The sequence below is a fragment of the Salvia miltiorrhiza genome, chromosome 2 (genome assembly GCF_028751815.1).
Source record: "Salvia miltiorrhiza cultivar Shanhuang (shh) chromosome 2, IMPLAD_Smil_shh, whole genome shotgun sequence".
In the NCBI taxonomy this organism is placed as follows: domain Eukaryota; kingdom Viridiplantae; phylum Streptophyta; class Magnoliopsida; order Lamiales; family Lamiaceae; genus Salvia; species Salvia miltiorrhiza.
In genome coordinates this window covers 31,929,724-31,947,028 of record NC_080388.1, presented here as the reverse complement: position 1 = coordinate 31,947,028, position 17,305 = coordinate 31,929,724, and the positions used below count along the sequence as shown (strand labels likewise).

At 34.5% G+C, this 17,305-nt stretch overlaps 1 protein-coding gene and 1 long non-coding RNA gene across 3 annotated transcripts; one reads left to right on the top strand and one right to left on the bottom strand.

Moving 5' to 3' along the window:
• Positions 1–1,500: 1,500 nt before the first annotated feature.
• On the top strand, positions 1,501–2,190 carry LOC131008308 (uncharacterized). The gene is made up of 2 exons (XM_057935195.1): positions 1,501–1,903; positions 2,138–2,190. Exons 1-2 carry the CDS (start codon positions 1,501–1,503, stop codon positions 2,188–2,190), a joined length of 456 nt encoding a protein of 151 aa, XP_057791178.1.
• A 4,895-nt stretch (positions 2,191–7,085) lies between these two features.
• On the bottom strand, positions 7,086–9,380 carry LOC131013360 (uncharacterized). 2 transcript variants are annotated; one of them, XR_009097658.1, is made up of 4 exons: positions 9,232–9,380; positions 8,847–9,100; positions 7,805–8,707; positions 7,086–7,381 (listed from the first exon to the last, which is right to left on the bottom strand). It is a non-coding gene; the product is annotated as an uncharacterized LOC131013360 (long non-coding RNA). The 2 variants fall into 2 exon arrangements; XR_009097657.1 differs by having other exon boundaries at positions 7,086–8,707; positions 8,847–8,903; positions 9,008–9,100; positions 9,236–9,380.
• Between the last annotated feature and the right edge of the window lie 7,925 nt (positions 9,381–17,305).

The window sequence follows — 17,305 nt, the reverse complement described above, 5'->3', positions numbered from 1 at the left end:
CAAATCAAGCTATATATTTGACAAAAATAATACTCTCTCTATTCCGCTCCAAATGTCTCATTTCTTTTGGACACGAAGATTAAAAAATATGTATAAAATAGATAAAGTGGGTATAAAGTAGATAAAGTTGGTTAATGGAAATTGTTTAAATATTAAGTATAGAGAGAAAGTGTATTTCCAAAAAAGAAAATGGGACATTTGAAATGGGACAACCCAAAATAGAAAATGAGACATTTGGAGTGGGACGGAGGGAGTACTTCTTTCTTTCTCATAAAACTGTATATCACTTAAGAATAGCATAGATTTAGAAAAGAATAGCATAGATTTAGAAAAAATGTCAATAGATAATCTGTTGAGTGGAAATGAATGATTGTAATTGAATTGATTATGAGATTATATAGAAATAAGTGGTTGTAGTTAAAAGGAGAAAGTGAGGTAATGCACTAAAATAAAAGTGATACTTTATTATGAAACGGGCAATAATGAAAAATTTGATAATTTCTTATGCGACGGAGGGAGTAATAGTATTATTTATTTATTGCAATTAATACTTTATTTGACAACAATATTTGTAATATTTATTTATAGCAATTTATACTTTCTCTACCCCAATATTTAAAGGGCTTTTTTCCACTTTGGATCGTTTCATATTACATGGCCTATTTCATTTTTGAGTCTTGCTTCTTGATCATACTTCTTTCGTTCATGAAAGCACTTTTTAGAAGAGAGTGACACGAGTTTTTTAAAAAAATTATTGAGTGTATTGAAAGTGAAAAAAAAAAGTATTTAAGTGTGTTGAGAATAGTACTCCCTCCGTCCACAATATCATTGCCACTTTGTCGACGATATGGGTTTTAAGAAAGTACGTGGACATTGTTGATAATAGTGGACAGTGTTGTAAGTGGAGTTTGAGTCTCATTATTGTTGTGAGTGGAGTATGTAGACCCTACTGCTATAAATAGAAGTGACAAAGATATTATGGACAGACCAAAACGACAAAAGTGGCAATGATATTGTGGACTGAGGGAGTAATTAGTATTGAGAGTGGTGAAAAGGTGTAAAGTAATAATAAATGATACTCCCTCCGTATCTTGGCACATTTGCTTTGGATATGAAGATTAAGAATAAATGGTTAAGAGTGTAAAGTGGATAGAAACCATTTATTCTATGTGTGTAGAGATGGTAGAAACCACATAGTATGTTTGAAAAGTGTCATTATAAATGGAACCGACTAAAAAGGAAAGTATACCAAGATAAGTGGGGGACAGAGGGAGTGTATTATAAGTGGTATGGTAAAGCCCAAAAATAGGCAGAAAGTTTTTTTTGTAAATGTCTCAAAAAGAAAAAGTAGGAAGCTCTTTCATGGACGGAATTAAGGAATATTTAGCGGCGTCAAACCGCGGTGATCTCGTTGCTAGAAATAGCCATGGTACTTTAGATGTTAAAACATGTCAATTTCGAGGGCATTTCTCCGGAGAATAAATTCTCGTTGAGATGCAAATGGCGAAGATTGGCGAGCAGATGCGCCCACAGAAAGCTAAAGTCACGGCATGGCGAGCGCTCAGAGATAGATTACCGACGTGTGCAAACTTGAGAAAGAGAAATATCATGATCGATGAAGTTGAGATGAACTGTAACGCATGCTTCGAATCAGTTGAGGACATTAACCATACTCTTCTCTGTTGTCCGAAGGCTTCGGCAATTTGGGATGGTATCTCAAGGTGGATTGGTTTCCAAACGGCCCGACCGCAAGTCGTGCAGGATCACTACCTTGCTTTATCTCATTTGGGCAATGGTAAGAAGAGTAAGAAGTTCTTGAAGTCTCTTTGGGTGTGCACAGTGTGGATTCTTTGGAGACATAGGAATGCAAGCAGATTCGATCGAAAGGGGTGGGACATCCCTGGTACAGTGGGGGAAATTATCACTAGAATGTGGAGCTGGAATAATATCTTCAACATCCTTGGTTGGGATTCTACTTTTTCTTCTTGGTTCTCTCTTGGCCCCTCGGCCTTCCTCTGTACTTAAATGTTTTGTGGTACCTCTGGTACCTTCGGTTCTATTTTATCTACTTTCGTTTTTCTGATAAAAAAAAAGATGCGCCTGCTTGGGAAACTCGTTTGTGGTATTATTGTTCTAGAGGTGGAGAACCTTGAGATTGAGGACATTGTTGGAGAGGTTGAGATAGATTAACAAGGATTATATCAATTAAAAACTACATTAAACATGTGTGTCGACGCACCTTTTCTTCCTAATTTTTGGTCTCCTAAATATCTCTGTCCAAAAGTTTTGAGGCATCAATGGATGGAGGAGGTAATAATTAATATCATTTACATTTTGGAAAATAAAAACATTTCAATTCCTATCATCCTCCCTCTTAACTCATGGTTTAAGAAGAGACCCGGAATTTATTCTCATTAATTCATGTAGCTCATAAATTAAGGAAATGACATGAATCTCAAATTATATTATAAAAAGAGTAGTGCTATTTGGACAAAATTTGTTCGAACAAAAATAAGGTTAATTTTTTTTAAAACTATTTAGTTATAAATTTTGATTCAAGTTTAAAAGAATTTAGTTAGTTTTATTGTTTTCTTCATATTGTAGTTTTTCCGTAATTTTTTAACAATTTTTTTATTTTTGTTATTTTTATATGTAGTTTGTGTACTTTAAAAATAATAATAATTAAAAAGGTTATTAAAACATTACAAAAAAAATACAATATATAGAAAACAATAAAGCTAGCTAAATTTATTTTATATATTTTGAACCAAAATTTTTAAATAAATTTATTTTATAAAGTATTTCATCATATTTTGTCCGGACAAATTTTGTCCAAATAGCATTATTGTTATAAAAATATTTGATTAATCTACGTAAATTATGAATTAAGAAGAGGCCAATAATCTAAAATCACAATGATGACGAGGCAAAAATATAATTACCATATTTTAAAAAATTGCAACACCGAATTATTGGGCTTTTTTAATAGATGGATTTTTTTGAGAATATATTTTTCTACTAGTACTCTAATGTAGGTTTTTTTTAGAGCTCTTAATGTAGGTTAAATTTAAGTGTAAATATTTTATGTTATTTTGACTAAGCTCGTTGGATCCGATAGCATTGATTGACGTGCTTAAAAAACTCACTTAATTTGGTATAGATGCATAGAAATGTATTGTATTTCATTCATATCCATTTTTGAACAACATAAATTTTCATGTCGAACTGCATTTGTTGTTCTGTTACGTATAGTTTGAACTTTGAAATAGATGTTTCATCGTGACATATAAAAATTAATAGAAAATGATTTTACGGAGTTGGCAAAGTTATTATGCTAAACATGAGAAAGAGATTAAGCTTCATTGTGAAGTTTTATAAAATGCAAGTGGAGCGAAAAAGCAAGAAAAAGATATGATAGTAATGCAAATGGGAAGGACACAATCATATGTTTTGTGTGGCTTTCAAAGGTTGACAAAATGTGTTAAATACCAAACTTTTGACAAAAGAGAGCAACTCACTACCACTCTCATTATTTACCCAACTTACATAGTTCCTCTCTCTCTCTCTCTCTCTCACGCGCACACACATAGGCAGATCCAAGATTAAACCTTAATAATTTATTACTTCCTTCGTCCCTAAAATAAGTTCCTCTTTGGGGACGGCACGGGTTTTAAGAAAATGTTGTAAAGTGTATTGATAGTGAAAAAAAAGTATTAAACTATTATTGAAAGTTATGAAAATGTATTGAGAGTGGTGAAAAAGTGAAAAGTAAGAATAAATAAGTATTATTAGTGGTGGGGTGATTGTCCAAAAATGAAAAGAAAGAAAGAGAAACTTATTTGGGGGACGTCCCAAAAAGGAAAAAGAAGAACTTATTTCAGGGACGGAGGGAGTACAATATATAGTTGTTCGCATTTCATTAGTTCAACAACAAGTATATTGAAAGCATATAAAGACATATTTCTATATATTTTTAAGAAAAGGTTTCATCTTTTAAAAAAATAAACTAATTTTTATTATTAATAGTTTATAATTTTACTTTAACTTGAGGATTGACTCAAATTCAATATTATAAATTAACTAAGAAATAAAAAATAAGACAATAATAACACAAATTTAATAAACTAATATAACAAATCACTATAAAATATTAAGCAATTAACGTGAATACTATGATTATTAAAACAACGTATTATATTCTCTCGTGTATTATATATATATATATATATATATATATATATATATGGGAGAATTCAATGGAGACCACTCCCTTAGATAAAGAATAAAGATCAAATCATGTGCATCGATTTTGCTTAATCTAACAGACCAAAAAATTGTAGATTTTTCTTGTATTTAAATATGTAAAGGTCAAATAAGTAAATGCATAATATTCTGTAACTGATATCGTCCATAATGAAATTCATTCAACACTATTTTATATTTGACAAGATATACTAAATCCCTAAAAATTAGTTAAATATTGTGTATCAACCGTTTTTGTATATGTTTCAATCACTCCAAATGAACATGATAATGTTCGTCGATATGTTCGTATAAAAATAAATGAACATACTAATGCTCGTCGATATGTTCGTATAAAAACAAATGAACATACCAATGTCCGTCGATATGTTCGTATAAAAACAAATGAGCATACTAATGTTCATCGAAATAAATGAACAAACTAATGTTCGTCGATATGTTCGTATAAAAATAAATGAACATACTAATGTTCATCGATATGTTCGTCGAAATATATCAGGTCCCAGAATGGGAAGAGAGGAATTTTCGGGATTTGTTCAACGGGATGAATTCGATCAATTTATTTTTTACACATTTGACATTTTTCGATTAAATAAATGCTAATCACCAATTTTTAATTACATGAAAAAATAAATCCGGATGCAATCTGGATCGTTGATTGAGATTCAATGAATGACCTTGATTTGGTCTTTATTCTCTATCTAGGGGAGTGGTTGTCATAGAATGCAATCCTATATATATATAAGGGGCCGCTCCAATGAGACCCCCTAATTTTAGAGAGATATAGAGCATGATCTGGTGCGTTTATTTATCAATCCTATGGCTGATATTGTATCAAGAGGGTGATTTTTTTTCACAGGGTTCGAATCCTGGAGGGAGTAGAATATTTTAAATTTTGTTATTCATCAGTATATACTGCCTTGTTCATCAGTATATATGTCTTATTCATTACCAATTTTTTAAATTTTATTTTTCATCAGTATATACATCTTGTTCATTAGTATTATATGTCTTATTCATTGTCCTCATGTTACACGAAAAATAGAGGGTCTCACTGGAGCGCGCCCATATATATATATATATATATATATATATATATATATATATAGGGAGGGGTTAGAATAAAAACAACTCTTAAAATATAAAATACAAACCAGCTAAAATGTATGAATTCTATGTGGAATACGTATAAATTTGCTGTGTAAATATATGAATTACGAAAAATAAATTTTTCGCTAACTATGAGAGTCGAACTTAAGTTCATGAATTTACCCAACAAGGTGATAAATCAACCGTAGATCTTGTTGATCTAAGGGTTGAAATAATTCCTATTTTATATATTAATAAGATGTGTTTTTATTTTAACTCACTCATATATATATATATATATATATATATATATATATATATATATAGGGTGTGGTTCTAGAGAGAACTACATTATTTGTGAGAACGGGAGAACCATCAAATCTAATGCATTCACTGTAAAAATTAATGCATTCGCTGTTAAAATTAATGCACTCAAAAAAATAAAAAAATTGCTCCCTTCAGGATTCGAACCCAGGATCTGCATTCATCCAACAAGATGATGTATCCACCGTAGATCTTGATGATCGAATGGCTGAAAATGGTTCTCCGTTCTTTTTTTATTTATGGTTCTTTCCTGAACCTCTCCCTATATATATATATACATATATATATATATATATATATATATATGTATGTATGAAGGGGTGAGGATAAAAATAACTCCTGAAATATAAAATATAAGTCAGCTAAAATGTATGAATTATATTTAGAACATGTATGAATTCACTGTGTAAATGTATGAAAATATAAGCCAACTAAAATATATGAATTATATTTAGAACATGTATGAATTCACTGTGTAAATGTATGAATTGCGAAAAATAAAATTTTCGCTACATATAAAATTCGAATTCAGGAGCATGAATTCATTCAATAAGATGATGAATATCAATCATAGATTTTGATAATCTAACTATTGGAAATAATTCCTTATTTATATTTTAAGAGGTGTTTTTATTTTAGCACCCACGCCCCCAACACACACACAAACAATTAAGAAAGGGAATCAACCCTCAATTCCTTCGGTGAGTATTTAATTATCATTTTTTATTGATTTTCTTTCCTCACTTTTTGAGTTTTAGACTCTTATTCTCAAGTGTTTTTCATTTCCTCCTTACTACTTGAGATTTGGATTTTATTATTATTAGGGAAAGTTACATGTATCTACACAAATTTTGCTCAAATTCATATTTCACGTGAAGTTAGGATTTTACAATTAAATACATCAATTTTATAAATTGTTCAATTTTGACGCCGATTTCATTTCTGATGATCGAAAAAATGAGGTGAATTTAGGAATTCATTTCATTTCGTTTTTTTTTTATTTTTTCGGCAAACTAAAAGGTGTGTGACGACGAGCCACGTAGAAGCTTCGTCATTTTAAAATTTGGAGAAAATGAAATCGCATTACAAGAAAAATGCTTATAGACACCGGTTAAAAACTGGTGTAATAGCCTAAAAATCAGTGGTGTCATTGGAAGTGGTGTTATAGGTGTCTCAACAAAGATGCTAATAGACACCGATTAAAAATCGGTGTCGTAAATACCTACGACACCAATTTTTAACCGGTGTCTATGAAAGTCTTTTTTAAGCGGTGTTGTATATACCTATGACACCGCTTTAAAAAGCTAGACACCGGTTAGGTTAATTAGAAAATAAAAATAAAAATAAAATATTTTTTAGATATATTTTGTAGCCCTTACAAAACAATTTTTTAATAAAATAAAATATAATTAATAAACAATAAATATCGAATTACATAATCAGTTATCATCAACATTCATCACAATCATCTATTACACCAAGTTTCAACTATAAATCTAACAATTTTATCACAATCATCTATTACACCAAGTTTCAACTATAAATCTAACAATTTTTCAAAATCTAATTACAAGTTCCAAAATCAAGTTCCAAAGATGCAAATATTCTTCAACCTCCAATGAACTTGGTTCTACCATAACCATGTCTTCCAACAACAAAATGCTTCACATGAGGACACCTCGGCCATTTCTTTCGCAGCCAGCTCCTGAAGAAAAATAAGACAACTATATGAGTAAAGACAATCTTCACACATACAAAGTAAGTTATGCATCCTTTAGAAAAATTTCATACAATAAGAGAAAGATATATGAGTAAAGACAATCTTCACACAAGTTATGCATCCTTTAGAAAAATTTCATACAAAAAGAGAAAGACATATGAGTAAAGACAGTCTGACACTGTATTATTCAAAATCCTATAAAAATAAGAGAGCCAATAAAAATTACAAAATTGCGTTAGCAATCTACTATGTAAGCTAACAGAAGATAGCAGAGTTATTAAGCTAGTGTCCTATTTTTTCTACTTATTTTTCTATAATAATCATGCTTAAACGGATACCAAACAATCTGGACACCAGGACACTACTAAATGCATTTCTTAAATTGTTAATAATCAAGTATTCAACAACCTCAAAGAATCTTGCTCACATGATATATGTACACCACCAGTCAGTTGCTGTTCCTCTGAGCTTCATCTATGGCAGCTTCTTCGCCCCCGGTTTCCCATAGAAATTTAGAATCGGCCTCCGAAGCTCGAAAATAGTATTCCTCAGAACCATAAAGATCTCCAGTGGACTGTCATGAAGTTCAGTTCAACATTTTTATGGCAAAAATCAGAATTTTCAGATGAATGTTTCAACATTTCAGTATAATCTATGGGTAAAAAGTGTTTATGCCAAAGCTCTACAACACAATATTTAGCAAGAAATTTGCACAAGGTCTCTTCCTATCCATGATAGTAAAATTTTCTTGAAAATTATCATATACTGTAGTATATATGATATGGCTAAAAGAGTTTGACTAAGCATTTTTCAACTCACGAATTCTTAGCATGTCATTAAGCATTTATACTCATCCCTGCCTACTACAGAGCCAAAATATCAAGCTCAATCTATAATCATCTACTATAAGCTAGTCAAGCCCAAGCTTAAAAATGAACTCAAGCTCCTGAACAAGATTTCTCAAGATCTATTTAACGGCCTTCATTATGTTTATGACAAATATGATGCATTACTAACACATTTGCCACACATTCTTCTATCCTCAAACTGGTTAGTAAGGAATATAATAAACTTCGAAAAAAAATTAAAGGAGGTCCTAGTTATAAATTAGGAGGAAGCATAAAATTGAAGGTCCAATTATGGTGCGATAGTATTTGTTTTCTTCAGTGCTTCCAATATTTCAGGATCTTGCCTTTTGGTTGTTACGAACTCATTCACAGAAGTATAGCTCCCAAACAAAATAAGGTAATCCACATTGAAACCAGGCTCTTTAACTGTCCTATCGCAGGTGAAATTTCTCCAACAAGATTACTGCAACACATGGAAAATAACAAATCACTACAACAAATTTGAAGAATGATAAATTGAAATCTAGAAATATTTAATACAACAACAAATTTCCAAACAATGGAATTGAAAATTAATTAGGAAAGAATATTCAGAAACTCACAGAGCACCATATTGAAGGTGAAATTATCTCAACCAATTCCTCCCTAAACACAATAGTCTGAAGAAGGATTGTTAGTCTACTCATACAGAAAATATTGGATCAAGCATAAGCGAGAGATTTATCAGAGGGCAGTGAGAGCAGCGGAATAGATGGGGGGAAACCTGAAGAGCAGCAAGGAATGAAGATTCAATCAGAGCAGGCTTCTGATAACCTAATCGAGGAGCAACACCTCGTGTCATTTGGAAGTAAGGATCCTGAAACAAAACTCAATCAAATTGTGAACTGGATTGGGGAACATCAAATTCTTCAAAATTACGCCTCGCTAAAAAAACCAAATTAATGATTTTAGCAACCACAAACCAAAGCCTAGGGTTCATATTCATACTTACAGGCTGAGGAAGTTTGGTGCAGACCGCAAAGTGGCGGAGCAGGACTTCGACGATCGGAGCTCAACTTTTCGAGCGTAACCAAATGTTTGCCTCCAAATTGCCAGTTATCGAAAATGGCGTGTAAAATCAGAGAGAGTGGTAGTAATTGGTAGGGATGGCAATTTACCTGGGGGTAGTGGATTTCCGCGAAAACCCGAATCTATTAGGGTGGGTTTGGATACCATTTGATATCCACGGATAGTTTCGTGGGTACAATTCACTATCCATTTAGTTCGTGGGAATGAGTTTGGATACTTACTATCCATACCCGCGAAACCCGTTTACCCTCGAAAAATATCCGCCAATTACCCGTCAAATATCCACAAAAAATTCTATAAAATATGGGCTTTAAATACATATTTTGAGATTATGGGCTAATATTTTATATTTTAAAATAGGCCCAAACAATAAGGCCCAAAGTCTAAAATTGAGCACCGCAGTCGTCTCAAACCAAAGCTATTAGAAGCATTAATGTGTACTCAAAATTGGCTATGAAATCAACTCGAAGGTATGTAAATTTATAATTATAATTAATATTTTATTTCATATATCTAATGTAAATAATTGCTTATTTCATAGGTCAAGGAAAGAATGGAAGCTTTTGGACTTGTCTTGAAGATGAAGAAGAAGAGTTTAATGAAGAGGGTTCTATTTCTACTGTCGAGCAATTATAGAAATTGTTCTTTGTTGGATTTTATATTTTAGTTTATGAATTTAAACATTGTTCTTTGTGGATTTGAACTATGCTATTTGTGTTGATTTTTTTTTTCTATTAAATTTGTTGTAAATTTATATTTAAATTCTATTTCGTGGGTATCCAGCGGATAGTGGGTATCCGGCGGATAGCAGGTATCCGTCGGATAGTGGGTGACGGATACCCGTCGGATAGCGGGTTTCGCGGATACCCGACGGGTAGCGGGTATCCGCGGGTAGCGGGTTTGGATACCATTTGATATCCATGGATAGTTTCGTAGGTAGCAACCACTATCCATTTAGTTCGTGGGTATGAGTATGGATAGTCACTATCCGTACCCGTCGTACTCGATTGCCATCCCTAGTAATTGGAGAGGGTAAATTTTATTGAGGGTAATTTAGAAAATTTGTGTATTAATCAGCCCTCGAAAAAGAGATTACCAAACGTAAATGTGAAGTCAAAAGCCTAATAAGCTCATTAAGCAAACACTCAAATTCGATTAATTAACAAGTTTTATGAGTAATGGGCCTGTCAGTTTAATTAGTGTATGGATATTGGGCAAACTTAGCAAACAACCCCTAACAGTAGTAGCAACCACGACTATTTATTTATTGGTATGACCGGAATGATTGATATGTGCTGGGCCTCAAGAGATATATAATTATGCGGCCCATTATTTTGGACATCCATCTATGTCAAATTATGAAGAGTTCGTTTATTAGTAAGCCCATTAATATGAATGGGCCTAAACAACATTTTTTTCAGAAACAACCAACATTATCTGTTGTCTTGTGTCCCTTCGATCAATTATAGTCATTTTGCTATGTTAAAAAATTCTAGTCATTTTGCTTAGGAATTGACATTATTCACATTTTAAAAAGTTTTGCGGTCTTGTGTAATCTACGAATCTCACGCTTTAAAATTTAATTATTTGAAATAAAATCCAATATTCTTCTCTTAGGAAAATTCTAAATATATATAATATGTAAATATATTTGAATATTTTTGTCATTTTCGAATATTTTCAAAAATTAAGTAATTAATTGATTTTGATTGAAATTACATTTAACATGGTTACCCTATTAAGGAAATAATATTGAATTCATAGTCATTTGTCAGTATTGAAAGATTATATTTCCATAAATTAAAATAACTAACTTCATTAACTATGGAATTATAGGTATTGCAACGGAGTATTCGTCTTCATCTTTTCTATTTATTCAACTAATTGTGGATTATATGTATTGTTATAAGCATTACTCATTAAGGTTACGTGGTTTATTATTATTACTAGTATTAGTACCCGTGCGATACACGGTCTATAAATATATAAAATTTTACATGTAGAAATAATTAATACATAAATGCATATTCTTTTATTAGGGTGGTCAACCCGTGTGAGGCACAATCTACAAATATGTAAAAAGAAATATTATCAAATAAAACATAATATATATAACAAAACAACAAAATATCTTATACAAATTAATTGCATAAAGTTCCACATAAACAATATTATTGAGAATCGTAAAATTTTAAGTTTCAAATATCAATGATTAATAATCATTGATATACGAACATAAAATTAACCATAAATAAAAAGTATATCTAGTAAGTAAAAAATTAAATGTGAAAGATATCCAATTATTGACTATCATGTTTAAGTATATTTAGTAAGTAAAAAATTAAATGTGAAAGATATCCAATTATTGTCTATCATCTTTGTCCGAAATAATCTATCAAACTTAAGAGAAATTAGCTTTGTTTAATTACAAAAAAACTATGGAATAATTTATACTTAAAAGCATAATGTTTGTGGGAGCAAAAAAAAGGATAAAAAAAACCACGAATTTCACAAATATTTCAGGAAGGTAAAGCCATGTTTAGTTATTATTTTTTAAATATTACATTATAATTAAAATAATCTATAAATTACCATACAACTATGTATATTACCAAAATAACATTAAATAAAATACATATAAGAAATAAATTGAACACATAAACAACAACTTTTTTTTTAAGGATACATAAACAACAATTATTAATCAATCACATAATACACAAAAAACATAAATCAATAAAACGCACAAATGAATTAATATATTACAAATTACTAATTAATGCATTTCACTAATAAAATGAGGCTGACGCTCAATATTTAATGGTCACTGACTCACTAATACCAACAAAATTCATTAAAGACTTTCTTTTCACACAAACTGTTCCATACAGAAACTTTCTCTCTCACACTAACACTCGCCGTCAACATCTTCAGCGATGACCAAAGATTTACACCAGGTTCTAACTTCAATTACTAATGTCTACCACTGCATTATATATTTCACAAAGCTTAACTGTATCTCTCTGTTAATTGTTCTATTTCTTTCGATTTTAGAGTGTCTTTCGCAATACATTTCAATTTGTCTTCTTATTACTTCACTTATACATACACCATGTTTTTCTACTTGCAAATTCATTGTTGTTTTTGGGTTTTTACAGACACATTTCATCATCATTATTATTATTATTATTATTATTATTATTATTATTATTATTATTATTATTATTATTATTATTATTATTATTATTATTATTATGACGATGAAGCGCAGTCTGTTGGTAAGACGCTTTCCCTCCAACCAATAGGTCGGGGGTTCGAGTCACCCTAGGAGCTAGAGTGTGAGTGAGTTTTTTCTTTTCTTTGGTTGTAACAATTTAAAAAAAAAAATATTATTATTATTATTATTAAATAAATAAAGAAATTTAAAGGTCGCGCTACAGGGGACTCGAATCCAAGACCTTTGACTTTAGACATTAACCATTTACTGCTTGACCAACACACACACACACAAAGAACAGAGATTAAAAAAAAGAAAATGTGACTTAAAAAAAACTAAAAGTTAATTGCAACAAAAAAAAAGAAAAACGGAGAGTAGAGAGAAATAAAAATGCAAATAAGTATAAAATTATGTGGTTTATTATTGTTTACTAGTATGTCATCCCGTATTAGATCCCAGATATTTGACCATCGCCGACTCTGTGCGGTAGATCCCAGATCGCAGACTCTTCTCCAGACTCCACCATCGCCGATCCCACTCTTCTCCACCATCGCCGACCACTGTGCGAAATCGCTGGACTCCATTCGCCCGCGGCTCAAGATCTTACGGCGGACCAGATCTGGAGCAACTCGCGGCGGCTCACGGAGACTCCTTCGGCCAGATCCCACGGCGGCTCCTCGTGAACAGCCATTGGCTGAAAACAGAGTGACGGGAGGCGAGCTAGAAACACAGCGGCGCGGCAGCAGCTGCTGCGAGCCGTCTTCCTCGCCTGCTCCACCGCGATCTGCTCCGGCAAGCTCCACCAATCTTTCTTCCTCGCGAGCTCTTTCACGAAATTGCAGGAGTGAAGCGGCTGCAAACGGCGACCTCGGCGACCTCACGCCGCTGATCTTCCGTCCGTCCGATGGCGTCAAAAGGCGGCAATGGCTCATCGAGCGTTGGTTGGTTCCCACCGCCGTCTTTGGCTTCCGGTGGACTCAGTTCACCGGGCGACAGAGGTGCGCTCAATCTGCCGGTCGTCTCTACAAATTTTCTCCCAAATACTCCTCGTTCCTCCTTCGTTGTTGGAGAGCACTCCGAGACCGCTTCTTTGGATCGAAGGTCGGGTGTTGCTACTCTACCCAACCCTACGATGGCCCCCCCGTCTGCTCCGAAGGTGTCACCTCCTCCTCAGCCGAATGCCTCTTTTGCAGATAAGCTGAAGGCTAGGGATGGCAGTCCGACCGAGCAAGTTTTCAAACCTTGGGACGTCCCCGCTCATGACTTTACAATCCTCCGGCCGGAGTTGGTGGATCTTAAGCGTTGCCTTGTTTTGGACCCTTCTTTCCACCAACGACAAGTCCGGCGTTTCGCCCATGCGATTCACGGCCGACTGATCCTCCGCAAAGGTGATTCACCTCGGTTTGCAGCGGACCTTTGGGAGGAACTTCAGCAGCTTTGGAAACCGTCTGCTGGTTGGTCGATCCATCCTCTCGGAAAAGGTTTCTTCACTTTTAATTTCACATCCGACGAGGATAAGGCAGCGGCTTTCACTAAAACGACTTGGCGTCTACACTCAGGTATTCTACATCTCTAGGCCTGGGTGCCGAATTTTGATCCCTACAAAGCGCATTCTACCCTTGTTCAGGTATGGATTAGAATCTTTAACTTGCCGCATGAATATTGGCACCCAGAGGTTCTTTCCGGGGTCGCACGAGAAGTGGGTACGCCTATCTTGATTGATGGTCAGTCTGCACAGGCTCATGTGGGTCATTTTGCTAGAATTCTAGTTGAGTTAGATGTTTCGGCTGATATTCCTGAGGCTTTAGATATCAAGTGTGGCGACATTGATTTTTCTGTCAAATTTCGATATGAGAATTTGCCTTATTACTGCTCCGTTTGCAATGTTGTGGGACATACTGCTAACCAATGCAGAAGGAGTAAAACGACCATGATCGCGGAGGGCTTTACGGAACATCAGGGCCGGGAACGTGGTCAGTCCAAGGTTGATGACCACAGGGTTGATCCTCGTCCCTACAACGGAAATCAGGAATCTCCAGCAAGGGCTGGACCTTTAGCTGAGGTTGGACAGAAACTGTCTTCAGATCCTACCTCATCCAATCCCTTTGCTGTGTTGGTTTCTCTAGAGTTGCAAGAAGAACAGAGACTTGTTGGTGATGATAACATGGACAAGCCGCCTTCTGATGGAGGCCGGGCTTCAGATGCTTGCATCCCTCAGGACAGTCAGGGTAGAAAGGATATGGAACAGCCTGGGTCAGATGACGAAAAGAAGATAGTTGAGCAGGAACACGAGAGGACTTCTGCACCTCTGGTTGTTCAGCCGCTTGCTGTTATGACTGACAACAACGCTGTGCTAACTTTGACTGGGACGACAGGACCCATTTCTCGTACACGAGGGCGTCCGAAAGGGGCTATCACCAAGAAGGGAAGAGTTTCTGATTCTTCTATCAAGCACAGGCTCCGTCGTATCATAATCAATGGCATGTCTTCGGATTTCCAAAACTCAACACGTCGTGATGATATGCATGGCCCAGGTCTTGATGCTTCTTCGCCTGTGGAGTTCCTGAATAAAGTGAAGTATGCTCAGTCTGAAGGACAGATTCTGCAAAACTTTGTGATCAACTCCTCTAACTCTACCGATGCAGCCCATGCTATGTCGGTTGTGGCCTCTTCAAAAATGAAGGAAAAATGGGGCGATTGGTTGGACGATGAAGAGGACGATGTTTTAGACGAGGAAGATCCGCTTAAAATGTTCTCTTAGTCTTGGTTTCTTTTTTAGTTACCCGGGGTTTCTTGCGGGTGCTTTTGCTTGTTTCCTTATGTATCTGATCTCTCTTTTTTTCTTTTCTTTTTAATAAAATTCCTATTTCAGTATGTCATCCCGTATAAGTCACAATATCTTTATTTATTTTTGTGATTTATTATTTTCTCATCTTGTTATTCATGTGGTTTATAATTTTTGTATTTTATTTAATTATTTTTATTTTTGCTGTTATTAAAATAAAAATAATTCTTTGTAACAATTATTTAATTTTGTTTATGATATGTTTAAATTTACTCATTCAATTATATTTTTATAAGTTATTGTCAATATGATATCTGATTATTGTTCAGAGTTGTAATTTTTTAAGGTAAAATAATACTCCCTCCGTCCCACTAGACTTGACACTTTTGAGTTGGGCACGGAGATTAAGAATAAATGGAGGAGAGTGTAAAGTTGGTAGGGTCCACTTATTTTATGTGAGTAGAGAAAGTAGGGACCACATGCTATTTTAGGAAAGTGTCAATTCTAGTGGGACAAACAAAAAAGGCAAGTGTGCCAAGTCTAGTGGGACGGAGGGAGTAGTTGTCAATTGGGTCGGTCCAACGCAGCTCGGCCTAGACTTGGATGAGCTCGTAGAGAGTTAGGCTCATCTCAGCCCAGGATCATACTTAGAACGGGCCGGTCATGGGCTGAGCTTTTTAAAACTCTCTAACCCAACCAGGTTTAGGACCATAAGTTTAATAGGCTTGGGTTAGGGATGGGTCGGGTCTTAAATTGGCCTATGGTGGGTCAAGTATGATGGGCTTGGGTTGGGTTGTGCTTCATATTGGGCTTCAGTTGGGCTCAAACAAGTTTTCAAATTTAGACTGTTGGGAACTTAATGAAATATCCTAGCTCTAGTTTTGATGATACCAAAACTCCTAGATTTTCTTTTATTAGACTAGAACTTTTTGAACTCAAGTGTTAGAGTTCATGTTTTCTAGTTTAACTGTTGTCCTGAAGACTGAAGACTGGAGACTAAAGATCTCAACTGAAGATAGCATGTGAAAAGACCAAGTCAAAAATACTGATGTATTGACTGGACGAGGATTCTCACTGAAAAATCAGTTATGACTGATTAACTAATGTTGGCCACGTGAAATTAGCGGACTGATACTCAAGTCAAGTATCAGTTGACATTCTTCCTCGAACTAATCATTTTAAGTTAAAAGGAAGCCACGTACACTCCAAGTACAACCGCATTAAATGCAGAGATTTTGAAGATCGTCCTTCTCTGCAGATCATTCCTTTTTGGTGCTAACTTTTCAGAGGTGCCTTACTTCTGTACCTGATACACCGTTCTTCACCAATTTAGGAACCTCAAAGATTGAAGCCTCAGTCAAATTCAAATTACTCTCACAACGGACGAATTCTTGAAGACCATCTTGCCAACGGATCTATTCAAGACTTCGCCTATAAATAGAGCTCGAGGAACACAACAATCTTCACCGATTCAAACGCACAAGCTGAACCTCTGCCGAAATTGCAACTCAGCCTTTCACTGCCTTCAAAGTTTGAATCAAAGAAGAGAAGTTTAGTGATTACTTACATTCTCTTAGTTTCTTAGGCATATCCTTTGTAATATCCAAAGCCTAAGTTCCCGATTACAGAGAGCCTGTTCTCTGTAATCTAGTTGGTAATTCGAACCCACCCCTTTTCAACTAGGCGAAAAAAGAGAGTTTGAGAGAGTTCGAGACAGTGGTCTGAACTTAAGAGTTCTTAACTCGCGCACGCAAGACAAGTGTGGTCTTTGCATTTGCGAGTTAAGAAGGAGACGAGAAGTCCAATCCAGTGTATTGGCACTGAAACTTTGTTTCAGTTGAAGGTTTGATGTGCACACGCAAGCACAAGCCCAGAGTGATTATTAGTGTGTTTAACTGACCGTGGACGTATAAACTTTTTTCCAACCACGTAAAAATCCTTTGTTGTTTATCGCTTTCAGTATTTACTTCCTCATCTGTGCACAAACATTT

What these genes read in the sequence shown, in the direction of transcription:
- LOC131008308 (XM_057935195.1), top strand. Translation starts at nt 1,501, where the DNA reads ATGGCGAAGATTGGCGAGCAGATGCGCCCACAGAAAGCTAAAGTCACG. An exon ending in AAAGGGGTGGGACATCCCTG is followed by an intron (nt 1,904 to 2,137) that starts GTACAGTGGGGG and finishes TTATTGTTCTAG; the next exon opens with AGGTGGAGAACCTTGAGATT.